Raw genomic sequence first — 11,047 nt, forward strand, 5'->3', positions numbered from 1 at the left:
AGATTACCTAGGATTGTATGCTGAACTGTCAACCTCATCAGCACTAGGAGAACTCTCAACCTTAAGGGCTGGCAATGAAAGATAGGGTATGGGAGCTGTTCTGCTTTGCTGTAGGGACCAACTTTTGCTCATCCCCACACATTTGCGAAGCACCAATGAGCAAGGCGAGCTTGATGATCATTCTGCTTTTCCCCAGCCTGTTCACCTCTGCCCAGGCTCAACACCACATATCCATGTATCTTCATATCTCCCTCTCCCCCATCTATCACCCAAGACAGTCTCAGCTACAGGATCCACAGAGTCCAAGATGGGCTGGATGTCTTGTGGTCGGGTCGTTCTTGCATCTGATTGGCCGCTGTGAAAGCAGAATGCTGGACTGGATGAGCCATTGGCATGATGCAGCAGGCTCTTCTTATGTTTTTAGGGTTACCTCAGATCTGATTATACCACCCCATTGTGTACAACCGCTGTAATTTTGGCTACATGAGTGATGCTACTTGGAGAACTGAATCATAATTAGCATAAAGGATGGGCTTACCAATGAGGTGACCTCCAGATGTTGATGGGCTATCTCAACAGCATGACCAATGACAGCATCTGGATGGCTGCAGGTTCTTCACCCTCAGCAGCTCCCCCAATGTTGGGTAATGATAAGAAATATGCGCTGAACTAAATCAGCTATATGCATTGTGGAAAAATATAATCTTAAAGGGTGTGGAAATGATCTTTACTTTCCTCCCTTCTCTTTTAATAGATGCAATCAGTTACAAATAAGTACTGAAGGCTAGTTTCCTTAACTTGTGCTTAATGAATTATATTTGCTCCTTTTCAGTACACATCAGCTCTGACCTATGATGCTGTCAAAGTGATGACTGAAGCTTTCCGTAACTTGCGTAAACAAAGGATTGAGATTACCAGAAGAGGAAATGCTGGAGACTGTCTTGCAAACCCAGCAGTGCCTTGGTCACATGGTGTAGAAATAGAAAGGGCACTGAAGCAGGTATTGTGGAATTCCCATGTATTAAATGATCTCTGAATGTCTTCAACATTAAAAATAAAAATAAAGGAAGACCAGTCAACCTGTGTATTTAACACTTCTGTGGGGACTTCTCACCAATTCAGAAAATTACTATTATCTGTAGAACGGTCCTCAGCACAAATGAAAATTCAGTTGATATGAAATGTATTTTGTGGACAAATCAGTTTAACTTTACCATCCTTTCATCCTTATTTCAAATAGGTTCAGGTGGAAGGGCTATCAGGAAACATAAAGTTTGATCAGAATGGAAAGAGAATTAACTATACAATAAATGTCATGGAACTCAAAAGTACCGGTCCCCGGAAGGTAATTTTGGTTCTGCCTGCTTTTTGTTCTTTCCTGCTAAGTAGTATTTAAAAAAGGAGGTATCTTAATGCTGAACATATGGATATAATGCAATTAAATGCCTATCTGTAGAGATATAAAAAGTTTTTTTAAAAAAAATGTAACAAAGATAATAATTTAAGGTAAGTAGAGTCTTTCAGTATAGTTTATCTTATTTTACTTTACATCTTTCGTGTTTACACTTAAAAGCAAGAGGGAGTACTTGTGGTAAAAATTAGCTTTTAAAAAGATAATGAGCTCTCTGAAAGGGGTAGAATTTTCTGAATTTTTTTATCCTGAAATGTAACCAGGGTCTGGTTTGCATACCTCGAGAAGTCATTTAGTAAACAATAGAAAATTATTGTTTACTGCAAGTGAGCAGCATGCTGGTTCACATGTCTCAGTCATACGCCCTTTCTTCTTTTCCTACTCTTCCTTGTCCAAAGCCAAGAGGACACAAACTGGAGTGTTAAATGTGAACCTTTTTTGTGGTTTCCTTCTCCCCAAAGAGACCTCAATAAGAAGCCAGCTTATTTTGTTTCTTTAGCAGTAGGGGACACTGTGGATGCTAGTTCACATGTAAACACAAAGCCAGCCTTGTGATTTGTTTCATCCCAGCTGGGGATAAGTAAGAGTGGAAAAGGAACAAAGCAGGCATGACTGAGCAGTGACATAGTGTGGGGGATGCAGGGGGGGGCCGGCCGCACCGGGCGCAACATCTGGGGGTTAGGGTTAGGGGGCGCAAATCCACGGGTTAGGGGGCGCAAATTACTTGCCTTGCCCCGGGTGCTGACAACCCACGCTACGCCACTGTGACTGAGCTGTACCTACTAGCATGCTGCATATTCATGTTAAATCATAGTGCATTTTAAACTGACTTACCTTTAAACTATGGATCAATGTGGGAATGAGGAATTCCTTGTATGTTCAAGGGACTTCTGAATAAATAATAAAAACAGCTATTATTAGTTCTTGATTACAGCTTTAGGCAGGAATTGGATATGTGAATGCAATTTATCAAAAATCATGCTTATAAACAAAAATATGCATTTGTTTGCCCTGAATACAACTTGCAACTTTTTTTCAGATTGGATACTGGAGTGAAGTGGACAGAATGGTTGTGAATCCAATTGAATGTCCATCTTGCAATGAATCCTCAGGATTAGAGAATAAGACTATTATTGTCACAACTATTTTGGTAATTAAACACGTTTTTTGTGAAATGGATAGTCTAAATTGCAACCTTATCATTCATTCTTGGTCTATATTGGAATAAGTCATGCCTAGCTGACTTTATTCCTGTGTATTTGTGAAAGGTTGAGGAACAAGAGGAAAGTGTTGGGTGCCATTTGCCTGTTGCTGCAGAATTCTTTGGAGGATTTTGAAACATGCCTTTGCATTTATTTATTTATTTATTTATTTATTTATTTATTTATTTAAATAGCAGGATTTGTGGTGGATAAGCTTTTTTTTTTTTAAAAAAAATGAAATTAAAATTTCAAGGGAACCAATTTCAAGGAAGCATTATTCTGTTGTAGCAGGACTCTGTGCTTTGATTTTGTGCTAAAATTGTTACACGATAGAGGTTGTTAAGCCACAAATGCAAAGCTCTTTCTTTCTAGTCACTTTCAATCCACTAAGCAAAAGAATGTGACATTCTCCCTTATCACTTTAAAATAGCAAAATCATATATAGTCATGTAGTAGAAATGCCAATGTTGTTTACTTAGTAAGCTAATCATTCTTCAGAGTTGTTCATTCAAGGCTTAACTGTTCTGGATTATATATTAAAGGAACCAACAATTTGTCAACTTTTGATGGTGGTAAGATTTTTTTTTTTTTAAACAGCTATATTTATTGTAAGTTTTATATGATCAGTTGTGGGTCTGGTGGTAACAGAGGTGTGAAATACCATGGAATAAGCAGGAATGATCCAATGCAGCTCTCTTTTTTAGAAGGCTAACTAAATAAAAAGTTTTAAAACTCTTTCTTTACTTGTCAACATACAGTTAATTATTAATGCTGATGAGAATTATGAATGCGCCTTTGAAAACGCCTCTCTACCTGTAAGGCTTGCTGCAACTGTGAATAAATGTTATTGTGATGATGGATAAATAAACAATCCTGAATGTTTCGGGGGAAAATACAGGTTTTTTAAAAATTGTTTTATTCAATGTACTTCCAACCCTGTACACAAAGAATAGATGACTAACATGGCATCCTTTTTTGATTAGCTAAAGCCAAGTTTCTCTGTACAGGAATCTCCCTATGTTATGAAGAAAAAAAATTTTGAATTGCTTGACGGAAATGATGCCTATGAGGGCTACTGTGTGGACTTAGCTGCAGAAATTGCCAAACACTGTGGGTTCAAGTACAAACTCACAATTGTTGGGGATCGCAAGTATGGGGCCAGGGATGCAGAAACAAAAATCTGGAATGGAATGGTTGGAGAACTTGTTTATGGGGTAAGAGACGTTTTTAACCATTGCAAGTAGCTAGGACTAACGGAGATCAGGTTAGCGCATGTTGGTATCACAGCTGTTTGCGTGGATCCAAGTGAGACTTAAATGGGTGTTTGAAAAGAGGTCAATATCTCTGCAATTCATCACATTTTCCTCCAAATCAAAACTTCTGTGCACTCAAATGTCCTAAAAATTCAGGGGCTGTGGCCTGACAATGTTGTTTGGTGTGTGGTTATAAAGAGGTATCATTTGCATGATAAAAGTGAAGCCACATGGTACCGTGTATGTCAGGAAGTAGACTATTGTAGGCAGATTGCTTAGTAGTTTATTCCTCAGTAGGATGCTAGAATTGAAATTAGTATTACCCGTGTCCCTGCTGTTGCATTCTTCATCTGCGATGCACAAAAGCAATAAAGCCATTCCCTTGTTAAATATTGAATAAGTTATTATTTTGTTTTGCTTCCATTACAGAAAGCCGATATTGCAATTGCTCCATTAACTATAACGTTGGTGAGAGAAGAAGTGATTGACTTCTCAAAGCCCTTTATGAGCCTTGGTATATCTATAATGATCAAGAAGCCTCAGAAGTCCAAGCCAGGAGTGTTTTCCTTTCTTGATCCCTTAGCGTATGAGATCTGGATGTGCATAGTTTTTGCCTACATTGGGGTCAGTGTTGTTTTATTCCTGGTCAGCAGATTTAGCCCATACGAGTGGCACACTGAGGAGTTTGAAGATGGAAGACCATCGCAAAGTAACGAATCAACTAATGAATTTGGGATATTTAATAGTCTCTGGTTTTCCTTGGGTGCCTTTATGCAGCAAGGATGCGATATTTCGCCAAGGTTGGTTACACACCCATTTCAGCTTTGTGCATTTTGGGTCTCACTCCGGAAGTTCATGGTGCATATAGATTCAATCTCAAGAAATGCCAGCTGTTGACATGTTTTTCAAAATCATCCACAGCCCTTTAGATGGAAACAACTTCTCCCGATGCATGCCAGGGGCTGTTCAATTGGTTTCCTCCGAGCATCAGTCCTGCCTTGCCCTAGTGGACTTATATGCACCATGCAGAGGCCATAAAATGCACGAGGTCCCCCTCATTCCATGCCTTCTTGGAGGGGTACCGTGTTTTTGCTGCATATTCCCATTCACAGCCAATGGTGCATTGATTTCACAGGTGCTGTAATGGGAAAAAGGGTAACACACAATTAATGAGCTGTGGAAGGAGTGCTTTCCCCTCCACAAGCCATTTTGCACGGCATCCTGCCTATTGCTTAAACTCCCCGTCTCCTTTCAGGAAAATCACTGCAATAGAAAATAGAAAGGTATTCTGATAACTCAATAGTCATGTGAACCAGGTACAACAAACTTGGCAAGCGTGGGTGGTTAGGTTATTCTGGAGAGAGAGAAAATCTGGGGTGATTTGTTTTGTTTTGTTTTCATTTTTAGAAAGTTAGATTCTGAACTTGGTATTTGGTTTTAAGCCACGAGTAACTACAGCTCAAATTATAATTTATTATGCCCATGCTTTTTTTACATGTTTCTTTTGTAGTGTTATCAGCTATTCCATTACCCTTCTGCAGCTGTGGCCTAAGCTCAACAGCTCTGTTGGGCACCTGTTGATGTATCATGTTGAGTATGTGAACTGTATCAAAGCTGAAAGTCATTTAGCACTTGGCCCAGAGGGTGGCAAGTTTGGGCATTGGCTAGGGTTCAACAGAGGACCCAACCATCATAGCAGTGCTACCATTTTCACTTTTTAATAGTGTATTTCAAAAAAGATCAGAAATAAAATTCTCAGTTGCATATCCCCATCACATCTTCCAGGTTAGCACCCTGCTTGATCACAGACTTCTAAATTCTGGGGCCAGTACTGAATTCATTCAAGGAAATGGGAGTAAGAATGCATTGTTTAGCAAGCAACTTACTGGTGTCTGATATTTAGGACATCTTAGTAAATCTGTGGTAGAGGAATCTGGCTTTCTCCCTTTCAATATCCATATTTGGAAGTGAATTTTAGAGAATGCTATAAATAACCCAACTTTTAACACAGGTTTTGCTTATTTAGAAAACTAGACCAGGAGTTAAACCAGTATCTGTTAATAGATACTCTAAATCCTAACTGAAAAGCAAATTAAAATTTCATAAATATTAATGCCTGACAAAGTAGACACTGAAAGGTTTGGGAAGATTGTGAAATGAGAGATCAGCTGCAAAACAATTTGCAGTATATGCCACCTTGAAGCTAAATATGCAGGTTAGAGCATAAGGCTAATTAATATGATGATGAGGCACAAAACAGATCTGGCCAAGTCAAAAATTTAAAACTTTGCATTTATATAGCATGTTGTCTTACTGTAATGCACACAGCAACCATGTAAGGCCAGCCAATATTTGTTATACTCAAATTACAGATGGGGAGAGAGGCTGAAAGAGAGAGGGCCTTGCCTAAAGCCAACAAGTGAGTTCATGGCATAAATTTTTAAAGGGGATTTTTTAAATGATTCAGAACGCAGTCTCTTAGCAATTATGTTACAGTAGCTCTCTATATTCAAATTTATGACTGACCTAGACAAGACAGAACATTGCCTTCAGGGGAGAGGCGTGCTAGCATCCATTTCTGGTTGTAAAAACAAGCATATTACGAGTTTGCTGACTCCATTGTGCTTGAGTGGCAATAAAATGAACTTTATAATTTTAAGTAGTCCCAAAGGGTGTCAGTCAAAGAATTAAGAACTATGCATATAAAAATATTTCCTTTTTTTATTTTCTGAAAAGTGATATAAGTACACCAGGAAAGGAAAAGGTTGCTATGCTCACTTGAATGCTACTGAAAAGCTCTCTCTCTCATGTCAGTGCTCCAAGCTGAAGCAGTAACATCTAAAAGCTTCTTAGGATGCAATCCTGTGCCTGTGGAGCCACAGTGAATTCAGTGTGCCCCTGACTTGGCATGCTAATGTTTGTGCTGGCAATGCACAATGCACACATTATGGCAGATATGAATGGCAAAGATCTTCTGCTTAGAGTGTTGCTTGTAAGAAAGAGCTTCCAACTGGCAGCCACATGGGACTGCAAGAAATTTGGCCACATTCCCGATTTTTGCCAAATCATTTCCATGGGAGCCTCCTAGTAGGGCTTTCCCCTCTGCAGGATACATGCATGCATAAATCATTTTATTTGTATGTTGCCTTTCCATAGTTAACAGGGGTCAGCAAACTTTTTCAGCAGGGGGCTGGTCCACTGTCCTTCAGACCTTGTGGGGGACCGGACTATATTTTGAAAACAAAAATGAACAAATTCCTATGCCCCACAAATAATCCAGAGGTGCATTTTAAATAAAAGCACACATTCTACTCATGTGAAAACACACTGGTTCTCAGACCATCCGCAGGCCGGATTTAGAAGGCAGTTGGGCTGGATCCGGCCCCCGGGCCTTAGTTTGCCTACCCATAGTTAAAACCATGCTCAAGGCAGCTTACAACATGAAAAAAATGCATAATTACAAACGTAACAAAAGTAGTCATAAACAGTAAGTGAAACATCAAAAAGTACACAGCCAAATTGAACAATTTCCTCACAAATCATAACAAAAAATTCATAATAGCAACATCTCCTGCTCACCTCCCCACCCCCCCAAAAAAACCCTAAACAAAACTCCTGGCCCCAGAACGGAACATTAATAAATCAGAAAATACAAGACTTCCAAAGAAAGGTTTACACATTTTTAAAGTGATGTCACAATAGGCTATGTTGCTAGCAGCTCTTCCGAAACACTTAGAAATGTGAATCAAGGGTTGTTCTGATGCTTATATATTGTCTTGTATTTCTGTAAGGACTTAGATTATTATTTTGATTGTCAGTTGTTCATGTACATTTTATTTTTGAGCAATTCACATAAATATGAATTCAGTGCATGGCAGTAATTGTTTGAAAAGCTAAACTTAAATGTGAATGGTGTGGTTCCAAAATTAGGCTTCCCAGTCCATCAATTCTCTTGCTTCTTGTGGTATATGTTTGATTGTTCAAATGCTTCTGCCCTCCGTGCTAGGATTTTCTAAAGGAGTGCAATGGAGAGCTTATGGGACTTTGTACCAAGGACATTCCTTCTTATTTTATTCAGTCAAAATATAGGTTATACCACTGAATCCATTACAGCTGAAACTATTGATTTTTACATAGTAGACATGATCTGGTGGAAATGGGAAAACTTAGACCCAAAAGCCTATAATTGATCTTGCCTGACTTTCTTGTATATGTGCTTGAGCTGTCACAAAAGATTCACCTGAGTTATCACGAAAACCTTACTTTTAAAAATATGGCTATAATGTTATCTAAGCAGCTTTCTTTTCCAGGGTCCTCTGACCAGTGAAGGACTGATGACCTAGTACTTTGCTTCCGTACATTATCTCAAGACGGAGTCCTGAATTTAGTGACACCACTTGAGCTGAGTAAAATTATCCTAGCAAAACTATAGTATGCTTTTAATTTCCCATTTCAGTAGCATGTATTGAAACTGAGAGGAAAGAAAAAACACACTTAAGGTAGCAAGGAAAAACCAACATTTCCCTGCGTTACACAATGCAGCATATACATAAACCTGGTGACTTGTATTCCTTTCAGGACATTCATTTCATTTTACAAATCCATTTCATACTTGTTATTAGATCCCTGTCTGGGCGCATTGTTGGAGGTGTGTGGTGGTTCTTTACCCTGATCATAATCTCATCCTACACGGCTAACCTAGCTGCCTTCCTGACGGTAGAGAGGATGGTATCTCCCATTGAGAGTGCCGAGGATTTGTCTAAACAATCAGAAATTGCTTATGGGACATTAGATTCCGGCTCAACAAAAGAATTCTTTAGGGTAAGAGTCTTCTTTTGGTTTGAAATATTAAAGGTCCCCCCTCCCTCCTTCTCTGCGCTTTTCTGAAATTAAGTAATAAATAAGATTCATTCTTGGTGTTGTGATTTAATAATTCAATGCATGTTCTAAATGAGTGCCAACTAGTAATTCGGGTGCCAAATGTAACTCCCTGCAGAGCTGAAATAAAGACGACAGCTCACTTGCATTTATTATCAGCCATGACTTCCTTAAATATAGCGGCTTAGTCATGCTGGCCACATGACCCAGAAGCTGTACGCCTGCTCCCTCGGCCAATAAAGCGAGATGAGTGCCGCAACCCTAGAGTCGTCCACGACTGGACCTAATGGTCAGGGGTCCCTTTACCTTTACCTAACAGGTCTGGAAAGCATGAAGGAGAAATTGTACATCTCCATCATGTTATGTGGGTTTCAACAACAATGGCAGCAGAAGGAAATGTGTATGTAGGTTTCAGATCTGTAACATTTGCATTTTGTTTATAATCTGTTGTTGTTTGAAAGTAATAAATAAATGCAATAGCTAAAGTCTAGCTTTAAAATATCTCAGAAATATCTAATGTATGCATACATACATACAGTGGTACCTCGGGTTAAGTACTTAATTCGTTCCAGAGGTCTATTCTTAACCTGAAACTGTTCTTAACTTGAAGCACCACTTTAGCTAATGGGGCCTCCCACTGCTGCCGCGCTGCTGGAGCACAATTTCTGTTCTCATCCTGAAGCAAAGTTCTTAACCCGAGGTACTATTTCTGGGTTAGCAGAGTCTGCAACCTGAAGCATATGTAACCTGAAGCGTATGTAACCCGAGGTACCACTGTACTCTTACTTTACACAGTTTGCAACATTGATGCATGGTTTGTTTGTTTTTAATCACACTGATGGGTATTAGGAGACTTTGGGGCCATCATCCAGTTCAGACTTCAAACCTACTTCACGGCTGAAGTTCTACTGCATGCGATCGCAACTCAAATTTTAGTACAGTTTTAAGTTATTTCTGTAAATGACATGCTAATTATAGAATCTCATTTTGAGAATAATAGATCGTAGTAAGACAAAATGGGAACGTTATCTGATGGCCAACTAGATATGTAGATTGCTAATTAATTTGACAAATCCTTCATAATTGAAATTCTTAATTGAGTGTCTCTAGGAAAGAGCACTCTTTAATGAAAACAGCATAATGAATATAAATGGAGCACACTGCTAAAACAGATTGATTTATGGTCATTGCAGCCCCAAAGCTAGAAAGCTGTAATAGAAGTGGGATGGGATATACCCTTGGTTACTGTCCGGAAGCTTTGTCTGGTGTGAATGTGGGGAACCACAGAGGAAATTACTGGCAACGTATTACTTCGTTGTTTGATGCTTCACAATCTATCCAATTGTCAGTTCAATTATTTCAATTCATAAACTGCCTATGCTTTACTGCCTATGCTTTACTGTAAATTCTAATACATAGGGAAGCTCCTTCTAGAAGCCATAGTTTGCAGGGAAATTCCAATGATCAGTTGTGTAAGATTTTGCCATGGGCATGTTACTAATTACTGACGCAGTACTACAAGATGCTATGATGGCCACCAACTTGATTGAAGTTAAAAGGGTTTAGGCAAATTCATAGAGTACAATGCTATAAAGTTTTATGGTTCCCCTTTTCCCGAAACATACTCCTGCAAAATGATGGGGGAAGCCGGCAATGAGGTACTTTAACAGCAGCAGAGGTGGGCAAGGAAGTTTAATAGGCTCATTTTAAAGACCTAGGCACTCATACAATGTCCATCACTACAAGACAAAGTCCATTGTCTTTCCAAGTCAGTGCCAAGAGGCATTGGAAAATATAACTTCAAGTCTTCCTGGAATTAAGAATAGTGTCTGTGCACATCAAGCACAAGACTCTGTTGCCATAGGGCTTGTTTCCGCTGCTGCCGATCCCCCTTTTCCCATTGCAATAGTAAGTTTTAAGAAAGCTGGGCAGAGCTGGCTGTCAGAGAGGAGGACTAGGAACAGGCAAGACCAACCTTTCCAAGACAGTTGGACTTTGTTTATATTGAGAGAAGGGTTTTGAAGTTTTTTTCTGAACCTGTTCCCACACCACACATTCCATTCATTTAAGCATGTCTGGCATTCAGTTACTTGCAGATGTCGGCTCATAAGTATGTCATAGTTAGTTCCATGGGGTTTACTCCCAGGTAATATAGGAATGTAGCCTTAATGATCCAAATTGGCCTAGACCTATTTGCATTCCAATCTGGCCCATGTGAAGAGGAGGAAGAGAACACTTAACTCTCTGCATCTATTCAGTGAGCCCCCCCCCCCCCACTTACGATGTCCCCACATGGCTATCTG

General features: G+C 39.4%; 1 protein-coding gene across 7 annotated transcripts in view; it reads left to right on the plus strand.

Annotated features, from left to right (window-relative positions):
* Window positions 1-11,047, plus strand: part of GRIA2 (glutamate ionotropic receptor AMPA type subunit 2) — a 74,323-nt gene that overhangs the window by 55,260 nt on the left and 8,016 nt on the right. For all 7 annotated transcript variants that reach the window (XR_013842364.1, XM_079990421.1, XM_079990425.1 and 4 more), the window contains exons 7-12: window positions 833-1,000; window positions 1,241-1,345; window positions 2,451-2,561; window positions 3,621-3,827; window positions 4,296-4,666; window positions 8,489-8,687. Coding sequence is in view for 6 of the 7 variants with exons in the window: in XM_079990421.1 (XP_079846547.1) it covers window positions 833-1,000; window positions 1,241-1,345; window positions 2,451-2,561; window positions 3,621-3,827; window positions 4,296-4,666; window positions 8,489-8,687 (1,161 nt within the window). In the remaining variant the exon portion in view is untranslated. The remainder of the gene's footprint in view (window positions 1-832; window positions 1,001-1,240; window positions 1,346-2,450; window positions 2,562-3,620; window positions 3,828-4,295; window positions 4,667-8,488; window positions 8,688-11,047) is intronic.

The sequence above is a fragment of the Podarcis cretensis genome, assembly GCF_951804945.1.
Source record: "Podarcis cretensis genome assembly, chromosome: 9".
NCBI lineage: Eukaryota > Metazoa > Chordata > Lepidosauria > Squamata > Lacertidae > Podarcis > Podarcis cretensis.